Below are 22,786 nucleotides of genomic sequence, written 5' to 3'. Positions count from 1 at the left end.
AAACAGATTGAACTAATACACTCTTCACTCATTAAATGGGCGCGTTGACAGCCAAGTGAGTCCTATTTATTTAACTGATAAAGTTGGTGAAAAGGTTTTCATAAGAACTATCAATAACATTGCAAAATGACCACGACACAGGACAACCATTACTTTCGCTGGTTATGTTCATTCATCTCCACTTACTATATTTAGCCAATAAGGCTGTCCCCGAATCACCATTTTTTGATTTGAATCAGATTTGTCATTTAGAAACTAATATTCAACTCTTCTGCAAATGATGTAAAAAAACAACAACAACAACACTATGACTGATCAAAACTCTTATGGCTTCATCCTGTCCCTCTGCAGCAGACACATTTGGGGGCTTTCTTGGCACTCTGGTATGTTGATAGACTTGCGCCTGTGGCTCCTGCTCCATGATAAAACAAGGGAACGGTGGGGTAAGTTAAGCCAAAGGTTTACGTTGAGCCACCCTTGTTTCTAGGAAACCATACACAAAAAGGAATCATTTTACCAAAGATTTAGGAAGAAGTCATCATTTCATGGAGTCTGTGAAGGAAGAAACCACATGGGAAAAAGTGGTAAGCAAGTTAGGTCCAAAAAAAAAAAAAGATTTTCACCATGTCAAATGAATTTCTTGTGTTAGAGGTTTCATGATGCTTACGTCTAAACCAAAGTAGATCATTTTAAGATTGTTCTATACATCAGTCGGGAGTCTCTATAAGCTTCAGAATGAGGTCCTAAACCTAGCATGAAAGTGTGTCCTTGTAGCTGAGTGGGCTAATATAGGCAAAATGCTTGCCTTGGGGTAAGTTGAGCCAAAGTCCATGGGGTAAATTGAGCCACCGGTTGAGCCAATGGAAAATTGAGCAAATTGAAGCGCTTTCTTCCCAGGTGTAATTCAAGGAATTATCACTGGGATATGAGGTAACAAAGTGGTTTTTGACATGGGTTTATGACATAGACATGGGTTTAAAAAGAGGTCATATTTCATTCAGTACAGAAAGGTGTAGGCGGCTTACCCGGTAAGTTGTGCCAATAGATTTTTTTGGGACAAGCTTTGTTTTCAAAACTGTAATGTTTGCGTGAATTCTGATTTATTTCCAGGGATACACAACAGCCTCAAATATATGTCGATATCTTTCTTAGAAAGAATACTATATTTCCCTTGACTGAATGATGCTGAATGTAAAAAATGGCTCAAACTTACCCCACTCTCCCCTACTCAAATCAGCTACATGTGATTAGAATCAGATTAAAACTGATCCTAATTCTCAAATCTTTGGGGTCAGCCCTAGTAGCCAAGCCAATATCACATACAGTACACACAACACCAAGGAGAGAGGGAACAAATAATGAATTAGCCTAGCTAACATTAGGTATTATACTGCATGATGGTTCAACAAAGACATGTATGAGGTGTGTCCACAACCACACTCTACTGTAGTGCTGCTCAGGTACAGGCAGCTTGTCTGTGCCAGAGGCCGAGGGTGGCAGAGCGGGCATCTGGCTTGGCAGCACCAGGTTCTGGGCTCACAGCCGCTTCCCAGTATGCCGTGCGGTGCGGCCATATTGCCCGGTCGCTGTGGACTGGGACGGGGCAGGCTGGACAGGGGCATAGGGGGCGGAAGAGTCCTGCAGGGTAGCAGCATGGTGGCAATGTGTACCACACAGAGTCCAATGCCCTGCCACACTCACAGGGGTCAAATTACACTAGAGTGTGTGTTTACTCTCTAGAATGGTGCTGTGGAGAGAGGATGAGGTTAAGAGAGAAATATTGTTGCCCTTAATTCTTTGGATTAAATCCATCCGGTTAATTATTAATTATTAATCCACCTCCCCCCTATTTCCCCCCCTCTCCCTTACTTTTCAGTATCTGCTCTGAATTGTTGTTAACACCCACAGAGTAATGGTGTCATGGTTAGGCCTGCACTGCTTACTGTACACAGAAAATGGCTTGGCACCCAGAACAAGTATGATATGACAGTCACAGCAGGGCCATGTTCATTAGGCACCAAACGGAGGAAAGAAGACTGAAACAGCGAGGGACTACCTGGACTTGTCCAATGCAAACGCTCATTTTTGTTTTTCGTAGCAACACTTTTCGACAACATTTTCCATTGGGTGCCCTAATGAACACAACCCAATCCTATCCTATATTACGGCCATAGGGGCTGAATGCACAATGCAGATATGTGTTTGAACTGCAGCAACAGTCACTGCCACTGTGGTAAACGCGTTTCCCTGAGTCAGAGTCTCCCGTGGCTGGTGTGTAGTAGAGAGGGCTTAGTGGCCCATCGCTCACCTTTTTGTGTTGCTGTGTGTTTGTTTGAACAGCCGCCAGTGGACACGGCCTCTGTTTACCCTACTCAATATTTCATGAGGGATGAACGGTCGGCGCCGAATGAGGGATCGCGTTAATATTGCCATTGAAATTAAACGATAATTAGAAATGTGTTAGTCTAAAAGCCATTGCAGTCTATAAAAGTTTGATTACTGGAAAATTAGGTACATTAAGTTTTTATGGGTTGGCATGTGCGATCGCTGGAGAATGGTTTTATGCACTTGTCATGGGCATATGGTGCAGGCTGGCGACGTGCGTGTTTGTGTGTGTGTACACGCAGTGGTGTAAAGTACTTAAGTAAAAATACTTTAAAGTACTACTTAAGTCGTTTTTTTTAGGTATTTGTACTTGACTTTACTATTTATATTTTTGATTACTGTTACTCCACTACATTCCTGAAGAAAATTATTAACTTTTTACTCCATATTTTCCCTGACACCCAGAAGTACTTGTTACATTTTGAATTCTTAGCAGGACAGGAAAATGGTCTACTTCATGCACTTAAAGAGAAAATCCCTGGTCATCCCTACCGCATCTGATCTGGCACACTCACTAAACACAAATGCTTTGTTTGTAAATTATGTCTGAGTGTTCCCGTGGCTGTCCGTAAATTTGAAAAACAAGAAAATCATTCTGTCTGGTTTGCTTAATATAAGGAATTTGAAATTATTTTACTTTTGATACTTAAGTATATTTTAGCAATTACATTTACTTTTGATACTTAAGTATATTTAAAACCAAATACTTTTTTTTACTTTTACTCAAGTAGGATTTTACTGGGTAACTTTCACTTTTACTTGAGTCATTTTCTATTAAGGTATCTTTACTTTTACTCAAGTATGAGTATGAGTACTTTTTCCACCACTGTGTACACGGCTGCATCCTGAAAAGCTGAGGTCCTCGTATGCAACAACTCTTCCAGTGATGTAATGATCCCGAATGTTGTTATCAGTTAGACAGACTAGTTGGCCTAACTACCAGCAGCAGTTTAGTCTAGGTCTAAACTAGTTGTATTGGTATTGGTAATGGTCTTCAGCTAGTACCCAGTCACAATAGCATGTCTTTGTGGAATGAGACCGCTGGTCTGTATTCATAAAGCGTCTCAGAGTAGGAGTGTGGCTCTAGGATCAGTTTACCTTTTAAATCATAATGAGTAAGACTACATGGACAGGAGGGGGGGATCTGATCCTAGATCAGCACTCATAATCTGAGAGACTTTATGAATATGGGCCTTGTTCCAATATCCACACTAGCACTTAGTATGAAGCAATGTAGAGCGTTGGGCCAGTAACACAAAGGTCGCTGTTTCGGATCCCAGAGCCGGCGAGGTGGAAAAATCTGCCGTTCTGCCCTTGAGCAAGACAATTGACCCCAAACAACAACTGCTCCCCGGGCGCCGGTGACGTAGACATCGATTAGACATTTCGGTTGAATGCATTCAGTTGTACAACTGACTAGGTATCCCCCTTTCCCCTAGTATAGACATTTGAACAGACCAGTAGTCTAGCTACTTTCTGCCAGACCTCCCAATCCATCTCCCAAGCCTCTAACTTTCAGTCTAGGAATGATGCCATCAACTAGCTTTGAAACACAAAGTGGCGTTACTCAAACCACGAGAGAAGAGAATGTGCTCAGCTCAGCCGCCGTCTAATTTATGACAGGAGCACAAGTGGAAGAGCTAGCATTGTGTGGCTAATTGACGAGAGGTCAGAGTGCGACTCCCTGCAACTCCACGTGGGCTACTTGTTTCTGCCTTTCTCAATTGAAACATCAGACTGTCACTGCAAGGAATGGATGTTGCCAGGCCTCACTAATGAACCAATGAATCAATGAATTAGCTAAGCAGCGATTAAATTAATGCGAGCAGAACGGAGGGGCAGGAGCCGTGGACATATCCTGGAGAAGGTGATTAGCGCCAAAACAGATACAGACACACGAACCAGTCGCGGCTGCCAATATCAGTTATGACAAGTTTCTCCAACTTTGGATGTTTTCCTCGTTTGTTAGCGCGGTAATGGATTTATCATCACTTCCTGATTTTTGTATTGATGTTAAGATGTTTATTTCTTTTTCATTCCGGTCCGCCCACACCGGCACATAGGAGGTACATATGAGCATGTGGTACCTGTGTTCAAGCTGGTTAACCTTAGTGAGAGACAGTGGATAAGATCTCTAACACAGCGTTCATCATGCGTGTGACTCTTCACTTACTGTACGGTACATGGTGGGCGGATTGATTCAGCTCGGTGGTCAGGTTTGCGTTGCCGGGTGTGCATATGTGTGTATAGTGGGCTCAATACTGAGTGTGTGTGTGTGTGTGTGTGTGTGTGTGTGTAGGGTTGCGAGAAAGAGCATAATGTGTGGGTTGAGGAGGTCCAAGAATAGACATGTCATAATCAACTTTGCGGCGGTGGTTTGTTCGGCCCGAGTATCAAATCATCTCCCCAAGTTTTGTTTTCCGAATCCAAAAACCCCTGAGCCGAAATGGTTCGAGAGAGAGAAAGAACGAGAGGGTCTCCTTGATTATGTGACATCCTCCGGAAGGCCTCTGGAGTTGTTTCCTCCATTACTTAGGGAGGAAAAAAGCCTTCTCACTATTGAGACTGTCACTCTCAATTTGGGCTAACGGTAAGCATGCACAGGCCTCCTGGATATTCTCCCCAACCAGAGGGCCCCCACCCCCCACTCTGCCCTTCCCGCCACCGATCGCCGTGGTGACAGTTTGATTAGATCATCAATCGTGGCTGTTAACAGCGGTTTTCCTGAGCACCTGGGCAGGCAGGTCACACCTGGCTCTCAGCTACCGCTGTCCCCCTGACCCAACACTGCGTGTGTACTAGTGCACCTTTCTCTTTCTGTGTCTCTCTGTGTGTGTGTTTCTCATTTCCATTGGCACAGGGGGATTTGAAATGACCCACACGGTGCACTGCAGGATTTTATTGAGTGAATGTATATCTGACTGTGTTTGCTGCTGTTTCAGCTCAATACAAATGAGAAGTTATTAGACTTAGCTTGTTATTTTCTCCTGATATTGTTTTGTTGGGCTCTGGAGGTCAAGGTAGTAATCAATTCTATAATTGTATTACACTGGGTTTGAGAGATTGTTTTTTGGGGGAGGGAGTTGTGTGTGTGTGTGTGTGTGTGTGTATGTAAAGGACCCTGTCTTTCAAAGATAATTTGTAAAAATCCAAATCATTTCACAGATGTTCATTGTAAAGGGTTTAAACACTGTTTCTCATGCTTGTTCAGTGAACCGTAAACAATTAAAGAACATGCACCTGTGGAACGGTCGTTAAGACACTAACAGCTTACAGACGGTAGGCAATTAAGGTCGCAGTTATGAAAACTTAGGACACTAAAGAGGCCTTTCTACTGACTCTGAAAAACACCAAAAGAAAGATGCCCAGGGTCCCTGCTCATCTGCATGAACGTGCCTTAGGCATGCTGCAAGGAGGCATGAGGACTGCAGATGTGGCCAGGGCAATAAATTGCAATGTCCGTACTGTGAGAAGCCTAAGACAGCGCTACAGGGAGACAGGACAGTCAGCTGATCGTCCTCGCAGTGGGGGCGGTGTGTCAGAGCATCATCAGACTGAGCTTGTTGTCATTGCAGGCAATTTCAACGCTGTGCGTTACAGGGAAGACATCCTCCTCACTCATGTGGTACCCTTCCTGCAGCTCATCCTGACATGACCCTCCAGCATGACAATGCCACCAGCCATACTGCTCGATCTGTGCGGGATTTCTTGCAAGACAGGAATGTCAGTGTTCTGCCATGGCCCAGATCTCAATCCCATTGAGCACGTCTGGGACCTGTTGGATCGGAGGGTGAGGGCTAGGGCCATTCCCCGCAGAAATGTCTGGGAACTTGCAGGCGCCTTGATGGAAGAGTGGGGTAACATCTCACGGCAAGAACTGGCAAATTTGGTGAAGTCCATGAGGAGGAGATGCACTGCAGTACTTAATGCAGCAGGTGGCCACACCAGATACCGACTGTTACTTTTGATTTTGACCCCCCTCTTGGTTCAGGGATACATTATTCCATTTATGTTAGTCACATTTTTGTGAAACTTGTTCAGTTTATGTCTCAGTTGCTGAATCTTGTTATGTTCATACAAATATTTACTCATGTTAAGTTTGCTGAAAATAAACGCAGCTGACAGTGAGAGGACATTTCTTTTTTTGCTGAGTTCATGTGTGTGTCTTTGTACTCATGTGTAAATTAGTGGAGAATTGTTATTGTGTGTGTGTGTCTTTGTATTCATGTGCAAATTAGTGGAGAATTGTGTGTGTGTGTGTGTGTGTGTGCGTGTTTGTGTGTGTGTGTGCGTGTTTGTGTGTGTGTGTCTCTGTGTGCCTGCCCAGAGTCTCACTCTCAACAGTGCATTGTTCACTGTCCTACAGATGCATATAGATACTATATGTGACAGCAGGCTGTTGCTCTATGCCAAACAACACACACTCACAGATACTTAGAGTGATGCATTACACACACACACACACACACACACACACACACACACACACACACATCCAGGTACTTCCTCCCTCTATTTTCTTTTGCTGTGAAGCCAAATCCCTCATCTTCCCACTAAAGCACTGCAAATTTATAATGGGACAAAGTGTATGTCTCGTTCCAATTCCTCAGGTATTACATGATTAAATAAATGTCCCGGGTCTTTTCACAAAGCTTTTTTATGGCGAGGTGGCCACTCCCCCTCACACATCCCTCCCTCCCTCCCTCCCTCCCTCCACACACACACACACACACACACACACACACACACACACACACACACACACACACACACTGCCTACTTCTCACAGATGCAGAGGGTGCTCGTAATTGCGTTTGGGAGTCGTGGTTGAGGAACTAAAGTTATGAATTCGCGTGGACCATCCATTACTCGGTCTTTAGTGTGCGCAGCCGTCTCTTAGTATACCGACTCTGTCGTACTGCTAGAACAGTAACAATATGATGGCGGCTAGCGAACTAGCTTGTGTGTCACACGATGTAAGGTCTTTAGCTGTAAGCTAGATGCAGTGTGCAAAACTGGTTGAAATAATAATGTATCATTACAACAAGGAACTGGTTGGAATGCCGCCATTACATAAAGCTGGTTGAAATGACGTCATTTATGAAAGACTGGTTGAAAATACGTCATTACAGCAAGGAACCGGTCAAAATGGTGTCATGAGGTCATTTTAGCTAGGTATCTGCCCGTTGGGAAAATCTGGGGATTATGGTCCAGTATTCTTTCTCATATGAAGGTCATTGATCATTCTCAGAGAAGTGGTTTTGTATGTATGAAAAGTAGCACAAGGAAAGTAGAATGAGAATTATTGGTTATAGCTGATGCCGTTTGTTCTCTCTCTCTCTCTCTCTCTCTCTCTCTCTCTCTGTCTCTCTCTCGCTCTCTGTCTCTCTGTCTCTGTCTCTGCGAAGAAAAAGCACCAACAAAAACAAGACAGAAAAAAGCAATTACCTCCCTATTCCTGGACATTGCAGTAAACATGGCTAATTGTTCCCTTCATTGTGTTGCTGCCCAGCTGACTGGTGTGGCAGCGGAGAGGGCCGCACAGAGAGAGAGGGGGAAAGAGAGGGAGAAAGGGAGAGAGAGAGCAGGGCTTTTGTTGTGATTATTAATGGGCGTATCACATGAACCTGCTCTAATAAACTCAACAATGGCCCAAAATCACCTGACTGATGAGTAGGACGTGGTAGCGGCAGACTCAAGCGGATGGCCAGGCCTGGCCCCGGTAACGGAGACCGTTACAACCACCGTACCACCACCACCGCACCCTCCCTCCTGACCAAGATTAATGAATCTTCCATTGCTTTTAATTAGCACAGCTGTGGTCATCAATTATAACCCCCTTCTACCCCACCCCCCCCCTCCCCCTCCCCCCTCCCCCCAAATACAAATATTGTTATATTTGGGGGGAAACTCTTGATTTATATTATTGTGGTAGCCGGCGGAGTGAGATAAATGGCCCCCCATCATGGCCGTTCGCAGGGAGATGAAGAGGGGGAGGAGATGGGGGGGAGGAGGGAGGGTAATAAGATCAGCTGCAGGAGGAGAGCATTGTATCATACTGTACAGTGGAGGACATTGTCATGTGAGATGGAGGGAGAGTGAGAGCCGACTCTGATGCAGTGGAGTATATACACTGAGTGTACAAAACATTAGGAACACCTGCTCTTTCCAATGATTGATTTATTTATTTTATTTAACCTTTATTTAACTAGGCAAGTCAGTTAAGAACAAATTGTTATTTACAATGACGGCCTGCCAAAAGGCAAAATGCCTCCTGCGGGGATGGGGGCTGGGATTAAAAATGAATTCAATAAAAATATAGGACAAAACACATCACGAAGAGACAACACAACACTACAGGAAGAGAGACGTAAGATAACAACATGACAACACAGCATGGTAGCAACACAACATGACAACAACATGGTAGCAACACAACATGGCAGCAGCACAAAATAGGGTACACACATTGTTGGGCACAGACAACAGTATAAAGGGCAAGAAGGTAGAGACAACAATACATCACACACAAAGCAGCCACAACTGTCAGTAAGAGTGTCCATGACATAGACTGACCAGGTGAAAGATAAGATCCATTATTGATGTCACCTGTTAAATCCAGAGGAGACATGATAAAGAAGGATTTTTAAGCCTTGAGACAATTGAGACATGGATTGTGGATGTGTGCCATTCAGAGGGTGAATGGACAAGACAAAATATTGAAGTGCTTTTGAACGAGGTATAGTAGTAGGTGCCAGGCGCACCTGTTTGACTGTGTCAAGAACTGCAATGCTGCTGCGTTTTTCACTCTCAACAGTTTCCCATGTGTATCAAGAATGGTCACCAGGCAAAGGACATCCAGCCAATTTGACACAACTGTGTGAAGCATTGGAGTCAACATGGGCCAGCGTCCCTGTGGAACGCTTTCTACACATCGCAGAGGCCATGCCCCGACGGATTGAGGCCGTTCTGAGGGCAAAAAGGGGGTGCAACTCCATATTAGGAAGGTGTTCCTAATGATTTGTCCACTCGGTGTAGAAGTGTGTATGTGTTTCACCAGTGTCTTACATCAAAAGTGGCTTGAGTGTACACTACTTTGAGTGTTAGCTACAACGCAAAACGATTTGTGTAATCATTTGCCCAGATCATCAACTACGATGCCAACTGAAATCATCAGTAGCATTGGCCAACGTTGCACCACATATAAAGCAACGCAGTTGATCTTATCTAAGCCCTCATTGGGCTAGTTAGCTGAATGATTGATTGGCATATACAGACGTCCTTATCTGCTCAGCATCAACTTTTGCGTTCCCCGTCTCTCTGCGCAGTGTGCTGTGCATCCTCCTCAGTCCTATCCATCCCTTGCCAGTTCAGTAAAACCCTAAAACAGTCCCACACTCTGGGAACGACTGAAGCTGCCGGCTCCCTGGCTTTCTGTCTCTCAGGGTGTGTCCCAAATCACAACCTATTCCTACGGCACTACTTTTGACCAGAGCTGTGCATTGGCCCTGGTCAAAATTAGTGCACTATGTAGGGAGTAGGGTGCCGTTTGGGACATAGCCTTTTGTCTCGGGTGTTGTGCTGCCCTGGTATGTGGCGTTTAGCTTAGCACAACTGGCCTGTCCCTGTGTTAATGAATGGAAACGTGGCCTGGTGGAGCCGTAGCATTGCTAACCCAGCCAGCTACAGGCAGAAAGAAAAACATGTGTCACCGTGTATCCACCGCACTCCCAGTTTCTATTTCAAATGAAACTTTATGACTCCTGACGTTTTTTCTTCTTCTCTCCTCTACTCCCGGCTTGCTCTTTCCACCGCTGTGTCTGTTGCTCCGATTGGAGTCAGTGAGTGTGAGGTGTTAGCACAGGGATTTGCTATGCACGTCGAGCCGTAGACAGGGAATCGAATCTCTCCACCCGCCCTACTGTTCTCTCTCTGACAATGGTGCTGTGGAATGGTGGTATCTCTGTATTTCTGACTCTCTCTTTTTCAGAGTATCAGTGAAATGTGTAGATGTGGAGGCAGGGAGATGGGCTCTGTTTTTCAACCTGTCTGTTTGTGATGAAAGTGTGTGTGTGTGTGTTGGGTTTGTTGTGAGCCACCAGCCACCATTTGCCCTCTTGACTCCAGGGTGAGATCTGGGATGGGAAGATATTTCATGAGCACACACACACACAAACACACACACACACACACACACACACACACACACACACACACACACACACACACACACACACACACACACACACGAACACACAAGCCCCTACGTCCACCAACCCACAGAATGCAGCACAAAACAGAAATAATGTTTTAAATGCAATCATTGTCAGGCCCAAACAATGTCATTTATCAAGGGAGCGTTTTGGACTGTATAATAAGTTTCGCATTATTAATACCATTTTTCATCCTCTGTCAAGCCTGTCTGATTTATGGCGTGCGTGTGATCTAAGGTGATCATTGAATTGGAATTCCAGTAATAAGAGAGGGAGGAAGAGAGTGAGAGAGAGAGAGAAACAAGACCAGGTCTTTACTTCTGCGCACACACACAGCCAACCCTCCCAACCCGTTATGCTTTTGCTGTTTTGTCACAAAGCGAATTTGCTAAACAACAGTTGGCTAGACCGACACTGGCTTCCTAATTTGAAGGGGGTGGAGGGGTAGAGCGAGGCCCTTGTTAATTAGATAAGGGATAAAGCTCATTATTTAAAATGATATTGAGCCAATAGTAAATATGAGTGGCCCCGTTAGAGGGCTCATAATGAGCCAGGATGGGGAGGGGCCGTCGGTACAGCAGAACACAACGATTTACAGCTAGACGCTCTTTGATGTATAGACTTTACCTTTTTATTAAGTGAGTGTCGTCACGGTCCCCGGCTCACTCATTTCCCTCTGTGTGTAATCAAAATCCATAGCCAGACGCCGTTGTCCCAACCCCCCCCCCCCCCTCCCGTCCACCCACCTCCTCCCGTCCACCCCCCTCCCGTCCACCCACCTCCCGGCTCATACAGCCTTCCCAGATTCCATATCCAGGAAATCTCGCCTGCTTATGCAAAACCAAGGTCTAGGCTATATGTTCAGTTGAAGAAAAAAAACAAAAAAACAAATAGAAACACAAATTCCTTTCAGATAATTCCAGTGGCAATAAAGAGAGTAGTCAATCATTTCTTTAATATTGGATCGAGGGTCTAACAGTAACAAGTCAATCTTTGTGCATTATCAGCCTCTCTCTCTCTCTCTCTCTCTCTCTCTCTCGCTCTCTCGTTCTATTACATTAGCTTGTCTATCTGGGGTGTGTGATCTCTGTCATACATCATCCTCTTTGATTTCTGTTAGAGAGTGACTTTCTCTTCAGGCTGTAATCAGGTTGTGGAGTCTACCTCTGGTTAAACACTCGAACACTTTAAACAGGAATGGAGCAGACAGGGGAATTCTTAAATGGCAGCCTATTCCCTATATAGGGCACTCCTTTTGACCGGGGCCAATATGGATCTGGTCCAAAGTAGTGCACTACGTAGGGATTAGGGTGCCATCCTGGGACACGGCCGCTGTTGCCGTGCTGTTACCGTTGTCGACTCCAGCCCACAGGACGCTCTTTATTGCTGCCTCTCCCTCTCCGTAGTATCACCAGGGGAATTTATGACAGAGTTTCACTGTATTCCTTAAAAGATAATTACATTCATCATCCATTTTCCCTTGCTTTCCTTCCACCTTTTGTGTACCTGAGAGCCACACAATCGCGGCGGGAAAACATAAATATTTAGCCGGCACTACTGCTGGCAGGTGAGCTTAATGAAATTCTAGGAGTGTAATTTGATTTACGAGCCGCTAATGTGGCCTGATATTAGAGAGAAACAGCACTGATATGGCTTCCTGGTGCTGTATTTAAGGGCTATCAGACGCCCCAATAAAGAGCGTCGTGTCTTTAAGGCTTTTGGCTGAGTTATTGTCGCCGATATTCATATCCATAGTAATTCTTCGCCGCGACGCAATTTAGTACGGGCAATATATAAATACGGAGATAATAGTTAATTTGGGTGGGGATCCTCAGATTGCAGAGGCTTTAAATACCAAAAAGTTTGGACTAGGAAGCATCTGGAGGCTTTTTAAGTGCTGCTGATGGAGGCCTCTGACCTCTTGTTGTCACACAAATCAGGAGTAGGGGGGCTTTTCTGCCTTTTTGGTGGTTGGTTACCAGCCAAGGATGCCAGCGGGTTGTATTTTCGGCACTTGATTTGTGATTTTGGGATGAAACGTTTTGATTTACGGTCTGGTATTCATTAAACCCATTACAGCCATAAATGTATTGAATCTGGAAAGCCCCCCCCCCCCCACCACACGTACGTACGCATTTACCTTTCAAACATCTCGTATCAATCCTTTCTTTGTTCTTTGCTGGAACTCAAGTTGTATGGTCAGCTCTGTGCGTGTGCGTGTGCGTGTGCGTGTGCGTGTGTGCGTGTGCGTGCGTGTGTATTTCCGACCGTTGAGCTATGGCTCATAATAAAAACAGGCAATATCAGGGACACCTCACTGGGACCTGGCCTTTGCTCCTCCCCCCCTAAGTTATGGGCTGAATAACCACGGAACAATATTAAGATAACATTTCCTGATTGTTTGTCAGGCAACGAGGCTCCTTCACCTCGCTTTCATCACGTCCACCATGTTCATTAAATTGACAATTTGTATTTGCCCTATAGCGGGATAAACGGGAGCTTATCTGATGCCTCTATTGTTATTTATTTCATTATCTTTTCTTCCCCCTTTTGGGATTGAAGGTAAATATAAATCCGACAATAGCATCTTTGTGGTGCCGGGGTCTTGTTTGTATTGCAGCCATAGTGTGTGTGTGTGTGTGTGTGTGTGTGTGTGTGTGTGTGTGTGTGTGTGTGTGTGTGTGTGTAAGTACGCACTAGCCCTCTCTCTCAGAGGAGGCCTTGTGACATTACTCCTGAACTCTGCTCTGTACTCCGTTTTTACTGCTCTTGTATACTCAGAGAGGACGCTTGTGTTTCTCTATTGACGACTCAGTTAATAGTTAACATTGTACACCACTTAGAAGTGTGACATTAAAATGTGGAATCCAAAGAAATCATTCGTGTGTACTCTGCCTTTTCACAAATCATTATTGTACTCAGACTCCAAGCCCCTCCCCGCTATCAAGCTGCCTCACACCACAGAAACAGGAGATAGACTCCAGCTCCTAGGAGCCAACCCAGCTCGTACGAAGCCAAGGGTCACGCCAGGCTACTTACTCACACCACCGTGGTACAGGGTGTGTCCACTTAAGACGTTGCGGTGGTCGACATGCAGAACACACACCTAGCCACAGTGTTGGGAGGTAGATGACTGTTCATTTGAACGGTAAACCAGCTCAGTCCAGCAAACTGATTTGATTACCTTCAAAGCCCATTGACCATAAACTAGTAGAACCTTGGAAGGCACGGGCAGGGCGTGAGTGATGGTGTCTAGTCTTGCGATTGTTCAACCTGGGAACGAGCTTGTCGTCAGTTGACTTTGTGTACGCTAATGGAAAATAACGACGCCGGGGCTGTGCGCTCAGGAAACAGTAACCCAAAGGAATGTAATATCTTCTATTTAAAAATGGAAAAAACAAACACTCCCTTTAATTTGGTTTCAATTGACTCCCGCAGAAGAAATCTTCTAGACTCATGCACGCACGGACATACACACACAGACATACACACACGTTTTGACCCCAGTCGGTCGTGTTTAAAGTTATCCTCAGTCTTCGACTCGTAATGTCTGGGACAGCTCAAGGCCAAATGACTTAATCTTCATTCTACTAATTTAGTCTGGATTTAAGCTGCCGGGCTGACGAAATGCGGAGTGATTTAGGAGAGAGAAAGAGACTGAAAGCTAGAGAGAGAGAGAGAGAGAGAGAGAGACTGACAGCTAGAGAGAAAGAGAGACTGACAGCTAGAGAGAAAGAGAGAGGCTGAAAGCTAGAGAGAAAGAGAGAGGCTGAAAGCTAGAGAGAAAGAGAGAAAGGCTGAAAACTAGAGAGAAAGAGAGAGAGAGAAAGAGGGAGAGAGACTGACAGCTAGAGAGAGAGAGCTAGAGAGAGAGAGAGAGAGACTGAAAGACAGAGAGAAAGAAAGAGAGAGAGACTGAAAGCTAGAGAGAAAGAGAGACTGAAAGCTAGAGAGAGAGAGGGAGAGAGAGAGACTGAAAGCTAGAGAGAAAGAGAGAGACTGAAAGCTAGAGAGAGAGAGAGAGAGACTGAAAGCTAGAGAGAAAGAGAGAGACTGAAAGCTAGAGAGAGAGAGGGAGAGACTGAAAGCTAGAGAGAGAGGGAGAGGGAGACTGAAAGTTAGAGAGAGAGAGGGAGAGAGAGAGACTGAAAGCTAGAGAGAGAGGGAGAGGGAGACTGAAAGCTAGAGAGATAGAGAGGGAGAGAGAGGAGAGACTGAAAGCTAGAGAGGGAGAGAGAGAGAGAGACTGAAAGAGAGCGAGAGAGAGAGAGAGAGTGAGAGACTGAAAGCTAGAGAGAAAGAGAGAGAGAGACTGAAAGCTAGAGAGAAAGAGGGACTAAGAGACTGAAAGCTAGAGAGAAAGAGGGACTGAGAAACTGAAAGCTAGAGAGAAAGCTAGAGAGACTGAAAGCTAGAGAGAAAGAGAGAGAGACTGAAAGCTAGAGAGAAAGAGGCTGAAAGACAGAGAGAAAGCTAGAAAGAGAGAGAACGAGACAAACCGAGAGAGAGAGAGAGGGAGAGAACGAGACAAACCGAGAGAGAACAAGAGAGGCTTGCCAGATGATGATCCATTCTGACCATACTGAGTGCTGTCATGTTTCTCCCTCTAGGTAATCTTTCGCTCCCACACACACTCTATTTTGCATGTGAAAATGCTCTCCTGACAGTTGGATATCAGATGGACTCTCTCTCTTTCTCCACCCATCCCCCTTCACTAAATAAACAACAGTCTTCACTTTGAAGTTGTCTGTTTGTGTCAGGTTTGGCTGGAGGGGGGAGTTGGCCTCTCTCTCTCTCCCTCTGCTCCCCTCTGAAGTGTGAGAATATGGCGGAGAGTTTTCTGGTCACCCTAATGTGAGGGAAAGGGAGGGACCTCTGGAGCGCTCTCTACGGGACTTCACAGCATCTGACTTATTTAGGGTAGCTCTGACTGGTCTGTTTTGTGCCACGTGTCCTGTTGTGCCGAATAAGTAAAATAGGGTTAGTGGAAGTACGTTTCTGACACGCACGCACGCACACACACACACACACACACACACACGCACACACGCACACACACGCACGCACGCACACACACACACACACACACACACACACACACGCACACACGCACGCACGCACGCACGCACGCACACACACACACACACACACACACACATACACACAATCCTATCCCAGTGACCACCTTGCCACATGGGGGCGGCAATGCAGAGAGGCTTCACATTGGCTGGTCTCAGATGAGCTTTATTTGCCATCAGTGGCAGTGTATCCTGCAGATTCACACAATGTACGTGTGAGACGTATGATAATGAATGACAGTATAGGAATAAAGACGGGAGTTTACAGGGAAGAGGCCCACCTGGCTATTTGAATAAATCTGCATGGGTTGCCAATCATTTAGCTGCTTCAGAATCAGAGTGTGTGTGTGTGCGTGCGTGTGTGGACAAGAATAGTAAACAACATTTTTTTAATGGTTAGAATTAGGGTTAGGAGCAGGGGTTAGTTTTAAAGGTTTGGGTTCCCGAGTGGCGCAGCGGTCTAAGGCACTGCATCTCAGTGCAAGAGGCGTCACTATAGTACCTGGTTCAAATCCAGGCTGTATCACATCCGGCCGTGATTGGGAGTCCCATAGGCCGGCGCACAATTGGCCCAGCATCGTCCGGGTTTGGCCGGAGTAGGCCGTCATTGTAAATAAGAATTTGTTCTTAACTGACTTGCCTTGTTAACTAAAGGTGAAATAAAAAATAAACAAAATAGGGTTAGGGTTAAGATTAGGTTGTCGGATTAGGTTGTCGGGTAAATGTTAGAGAAAATAGTATTTTGAATGGGATTGGCTTGTGTGTCCCCACAAGGTTAGTTGTACAATACTGTGTGTGTGTGTGTCAATACCAACGCAATTGCACGCCTTGTCATCATGTGTAATTGAGATCTAAGGAGCGCCTGTTAATTTGCTTCATGTGGAAACCTGATGAGCAGCAACCACAACAAAAATAAATACAACTGTAATTATATCTAACAAATAGGAGAAAGGCCTCCTGTTTCTTACCTCTCTCTCCCTCTCTGTCTACCTCTCTCTCTCTACCTCCCTCTGTCTCTGGCCTGCTTTGCATTGCTCCTGACTGTTTCGAGGTGGTAGGCTGCATGCATATGTATAGGGGCTAGACTGTGGATCGTGACGGGATCTGACACACGGAGACAAGATCAAAGAGCTCCATCTGATCTGGTGAAAACAGACGCAATACCTCCTGTCTTCCATACAAAACCCCCACTGATCAGTCTACTGCAAGCACCATTCCTCCTCAGCCTCAGACACACACACACACAGACAGAGAGAGAGAGAGAGAGAGAGAGAAAGAGGCCCATGTCAAGGCCTAGCGCTGAAATGGCGCCCGACGATAAACAATGGCCCCTTTTGAGCTCATAAAACAGGAGTGTTGAGTATAATGTTACACAATAAAAGACAGCATTTCTTCACTCATCTTATTTACCTCTCCCACGTTGGGGGGACTGGCGTTCCAGAAATACTAGAGCGAGAGAAGGAGAAACAGAGACAGACGTATATCTGTCGCCAGGATAAAGTCTTTGGCAAATCACGGTATGAGCGAATGAATGGGAGGATTTTGAATATGCCTGCGAGATTAGGCGGCCACGGTGATATAGACACCATTTTAGAATGTGTGTCTGAGTGCTTCTGGTAAAAGGCGTTGAAGCTGCCGCTTCGTAAGACCGGGACGATAGTGGGACGTGACAGACCCATCTGTGTGCGTGATAGATTCATCCTCTTTTGAGTGTGGATTGATATATAAGGCAAGCATCAGTTTGTGTGTGTCCCTTTCTCTCTCTCTCTCTCTCTCTCTCTCTCTCTCTCTCACTCCCCACTCTCTTTCTGTCCCCCACCTCTCCGTCCCTCTCCCTCTGACTCTCTCTCTCTCGCACTCCCCGTTCTCTCTCCCTCTCCAAATCCCCCTCTCTCTCCCTTTCTCTTTCTACCCCTCCCCCCCCCCCCCCCCTCCCTCCATAAGGGAAACGTATGAGTCTGAATGATTGATTTGGACACACGCTCCACGTTGCTGGAAGTCATTATTTGTTCAGGTGAGTGTCAAGATGGCGTGCTATGAAACAGATACCAGAGGCATTAAACCACACAACCAGGCCTTAAAAGACGCCCTCCTCCCTAAAACAACACGCTCTCACGAGTCTCGTTACATGACAAAACGCTCCCGAAGAATCTGCCTTCACTTGTTTATGGCGCACACTTTTTTCATTCTCCGGGCTCTGCAAAATTATAGTGCCGGCCTAAAGATGAATTTGACCGCGGGGTGTTTTATTGTTTTTACTAATGCGCGTTGCTTGTAGCTTAATAAAACAGCTATGAATCTGGGACTGAGCACCCAACTCTAAACTGGACGTATCTAGTCCTATGCAATGTGCCGTTGGCCTCTGTGGAGAAGAGATCTCTACAATCAGCGGTGTTTCATACCATCGCACAAAGACTGGCACACAGGGTGGAGGAACAGAGGGAAAGAGAGACACAAGGGAGAGATGGTTAGTGAGGAAGGGAAACGGGGCTCGAAGAGACGGGCATGAAGAAAGATGAGGAATGACCGAGAAGAGGGGCTACAGAGATAAAGGCAGGTAGGAGGGAAAGTGTGCTCCAGCTTTTCATTTAGCCTACGGTATTCCTGCTGGCCCTGACTAAGTGGTGGGAGACCCCTGTACAGGGCAACTCTATTCTCCCCACTGGCCCGTTGTGTGTGTGTGTGTGTGTGTGTGTCTGTGTGTTTGGACTGTAACAGAATTTCTCCAGTCCTCTGGGCCCTGGCGCAAAGCAGAGAATAAATGGTGGAGGTGGCAGGCCTGGACAGAAAAATCAATGCCTGCTTATACAGACATGACACGCCAGGAGCCCCAGCAATCTGTGTGTGTGTGTGTGTGTTCTCTTACGTCCTCCCTTCCCTACCTTAGAGGCTTGGGTTTCTACCTTTTTACCTCAGCTTTGGGACTAAATAACTCTCTTCTTTTCTCCCTCCCTCCCTCCCTCCCTCCCTCCCTCCCTCCCTCCCTCCCTCCCTCCCTCGCAGGAAGTTTGAGTGTGATCTGTGCGACCGGTCGTTCAGTGAGAAGTGGGCTCTGAACAACCACATGAAGCTGCATACGGGGGACAAGCCCCATAAGTGTGCCTGGCCTGCCTGCCACTACGCCTTCCTCACCCTGTCTGCCATGAAAGACCACTACAGGACACACACAGGTGAGCTACAACACCCACCCACACACACATTGTCTACTGTGCTGTGTACACACACACACACCTCGTGTCACCTAGACACCCACACACACTTCGTATACACACCTGTGATGTGACGCGACCCAATCCCCTCAATAACCACTACTACATGTCACATTAATGTCTAGTGTACACACCTCATGTCACCTATACACACAAACCGATACCAGTTAATTACTACATGTCCATACAGGTGAGACACATCCCACCTTCAGGATACCGAACATATACTGAGAGGAAGAATCAGTCAGAAAGGAACAAAGTGCCTGTTTGGTGTGGCCAGACTGTTTTCCTTAGGTGTCAGTCCGTCAGTCAACCTGCTCCTTGACTCCCTTTTAAGTCAATGCCAAAATGCTAGCGGAAGTCAGGACGGCAGGCAGGGGGGCTGGTGTTGGTGTGACAGGCTGAGTGAGCGCTAGCAGGAGAACAGTCCATCCGTCATGCGGGCCCCTCTCGCGGTGGCAAGGCGCCTCCGACATAATTAGACCTTTTTATTTTCATTTGTTTCCCCGAGAACCGGCGTTCCCCGTCAGCCGGGGCCCGACCGTCACTCTGCTCCAAGCACCTAGGTGTCACTTGCTGCGACAGGGAGGGTAGGGGAAGAGAGAGGGGGAGGGAGGAGAGAGGGAGAGAAAGAGATGGGCAGACAAGCAGGGAGAGAGACGACAGAGAGAGAGAGACGACAGAGAGAGAGAGACGACAGAGAGAGAGAGAGACGACAGAGAGAGAGAGACAACAGAGAGAGAGACGACAGAGAGAGAGAGAGACGACAGAGAGAGAGACGACAGAGAGAGAGACGACAGAGAGAGAGACAACAGAGAGAGAGAGACAACAGAGAGAGAGAGACGACAGAGAGAGAGAGAGACAACAGAGAGAGAGAGAGAGACAACAGAGAGAGAGAGAGACAACAGAGAGAGAGAGAGACGACAGAGAGAGAGAGAGACGACAGAGAGAGAGAGACGACAGAGAGAGAGACGACAGAGAGAGAGACGACAGAGAGAGAGAGAGACGACAGAGAGAGAGAGACGACAGAGAGAGAGAGACGACAGAGAGAGAGAGACGACAGAGAGAGAGACGACACAGAGAGAGAGACGACAGAGAGAGAGAGAGACGACAGAGAGAGAGAGACGACAGAGAGAGAGAGACGACAGAGAGAGAGAGACGACAGAGAGAGAGACAGACGACAGAGAGAGAGACAGACGACAGAGAGAGAGACAGACAACAGAGAGAGAGACGACAGAGAGAGAGACGACAGAGAGAGAGACGACAGAGAGAGAGAAAGAGACAACAGAGAGAGAAAGAGAGAGATGACAGAGAGAAAGAGAGAGACGACTGAGAGAGAAAGAGAGAAACGACAGAGAGAGAGAAACGACTGAGAGAGAGAGAGACGAGAGAGAAAGAGAGAGACGACTGAGAGAGAGACGAAAGAGCGAGACGACAGAGAGAGACTCATGGCCCTGATTAGTGACACCCAGAAAGCTAACTCAATTTACAGCTCCATGATGCAACACTTCTATTAATGGGCAGACGGGGATGGGGGGGTGGGGGGGGGGGGGCTGACAGAGTCAGACGTTGCCGTATCATTGCAATCCCATTCCAGCACACTGGCGGGCTGACACACTCTAAAATATGATCGGCGTTTGTGATCTGTTTGAACGTTATAAATGGGTTCCTTCACAAGGGTAAGCTGCAATACTAATAAAATAAGTAGGAAGCTAAAAGTTGAACTAATCACTCCCGGTGACATGTGGCTGTAAGTAATTGGGGAGATCTTTGTTACGTGTCTGGGTTGTGTGTGTAGCGGGCGGGAAGAGGACAGATCGGAGCACTGGTGTTGAGGAAAGTAGCGCAGTCCTACGTTTGAGTGTGTTTGTGTCAGCATAGATACCCAAGATAATGTTGCGCCCAAGATAATGTAGCGCCCAAGATAATGTTGCGCCCAAGATAATGTACCTCCCAAGATAATGTAGCACCCAAGATAATGTAGCTCCCAAGATAATGTAGCTCCCAAGATAATGTAGCGCCCAAGATAATGTAGCGCAACAATTAAGGGGTTTGAATTGTTGGTACCTATACGCTGTTATGTGTAAAGCTGTTGTGCAAATAAGTGTTTGAGATACGCTACAGCGCTAATCGTGAAATGGAATTCTGTCATTAAGTCGTGTATGTCCTCAGTCCAGTTGCATGTGAATATTTTCGTTGTGACGAGAGAATGAATCTCTCAACAAAAAAAAAAAACGCACTTGCGCTGCCACCATCTCTTTGACTGTGACTGTGACATAAGCAGTCATAGTGAGGGACTTCCTATTTTTCCTCTGTGTGTGAACACGTCCGGCTCCTGGGCCTGCAGTCATGTCTCCAGCTGGATTCATTGTTCTGGGGGCTGATTTGTGTGTTTTCTATGTTAATCACTCTCCTCACACCCCCCAATGTCTGAGGAAGAGGAGGATGGGGTGGGGGGGGGGGGTGTTAGGAGGAGGGGAGGTAGCGTCAGCCGCCAGGGTCATTTGTAACGGCTGATGAATGAGCGACTCAAATAAATAAATAACTCAAACATGTCCCGACCCGCCCTGGCCTTTCCCCCCGCCCCTCCGCAGAGGGACCGGCAGTGCCGTTTGCCGCGACAGGGCCACAATTGATTTCCTCATTGCCTCAGTTTGTCGCTTAATCTGGCGATATGCTGATATATCTTCGCACTTTGTCAATTAATTTCCCTGAGAAATGAGGCCCAAAATGGCCGAGCACATCAATACGGCGGGGCGGATTCTGTGTCAAAAATTAAGCGGTAAAATGAATTGCCCTCCCAACCGCAACCCTGCTAAAACATAACTAATGAGGGAGGCAATTATAGCTGCATGCAGACCGCTGGGGTTATTTAAAACACAGTTATAGGCATCGGGCACCCAGACACACATATATCCAATCAAATCAAATGTTATTTATCAAATGCTTCGGAAACAACAGGTGTAGCTTAAAAATGAAAATAGAGAAACAATTAATAACACGTAATAGTAAAAGGGATAATAAATACACCATGAGTAACGATAACTTGGCTATATACACGGGGTATCAGTATCGAGTCCATGTGCAGGGGTGCGAGGTACTATGTACAGTACATGTAACTCGGAATAAAGTGACTAGGCAACAGGATAGATAATAAACAGTAGCAGTGTACGTGATTCAAGCACACGCGCGCACACACACACACACACACACACACACACACACACACACACACACACACACACACACGCTCACACACACACACGCTCGCACACACACACACGCTCACACACACACACACAAACACGCTCACACACACACACACGTGCAAATAGAGGCGGTATATTTAGACTTTTTAATAAGTCTAAATATACTTTTTAATAAGTATTTTTAATAAGTCTAAATATACTTTTTAATAAGTGGATTTATTTTGTTAAGGGTAGAGGGTGTACCAGGAGAATAAGAACAAAGAATACTTTTGCAGTGATAAAATGACGCAAAGTTCTATAAGCCCACACGAGAGATGAGCTTTAACTGGCCTGTGTGTGTGTGTGTGTGTGTGTGTGTGTGTGTGTGTGTGTGTGTGTGTGTGTGTGTGTAATCTGGCGTGCGTTTTGTGTGTGGCTGTGCGTTTGTCTGATCTGTGTTATGTTCCTTGTGCGTCTCCGTGAGCGAGTTTGTGATTGTGTGTGTGTGTAGGGGCCCTGTGCTCAGTATCTTTAGCCTGCTGGATCCCCTGGTGTTGACAAGGCCCCGCCCGGTCCCCCACCAACCCCGTCCTCCCCCCGGCCCTCAGAGGGCTCACCGCCATCGAACGGCAGATGAAAAGCACACAGAATTTATCGCCAGCGTTTCCTCCTCAAGAATAATTGTGGCGACCGCGACTGGGCGCGGGAATCGA

The 22,786-nt window shown here is 46.3% G+C and overlaps 1 protein-coding gene across 2 annotated transcripts in view; it reads left to right on the top strand.

Annotated features, from left to right (window-relative positions):
• LOC115176250 (zinc finger protein 407) overlaps positions 1-22,786 on the top strand; it is a 167,573-nt gene that overhangs the window by 72,641 nt on the left and 72,146 nt on the right. For both annotated transcript variants that reach the window (XM_029736131.1, XM_029736120.1), the window contains exon 5: positions 18,680-18,846. In XM_029736131.1, coding sequence (XP_029591991.1) covers positions 18,680-18,846 — 167 coding nt within the window. The remainder of the gene's footprint in view (positions 1-18,679; positions 18,847-22,786) is intronic.

The sequence above is a fragment of the Salmo trutta genome, chromosome 3 (assembly GCF_901001165.1).
Source record: "Salmo trutta chromosome 3, fSalTru1.1, whole genome shotgun sequence".
Lineage (NCBI taxonomy): Eukaryota > Metazoa > Chordata > Actinopteri > Salmoniformes > Salmonidae > Salmo > Salmo trutta.
The sequence above is the reverse complement of the archived record's forward strand: the minus strand, read 5'-3'. Positions and strand labels throughout refer to the sequence as shown.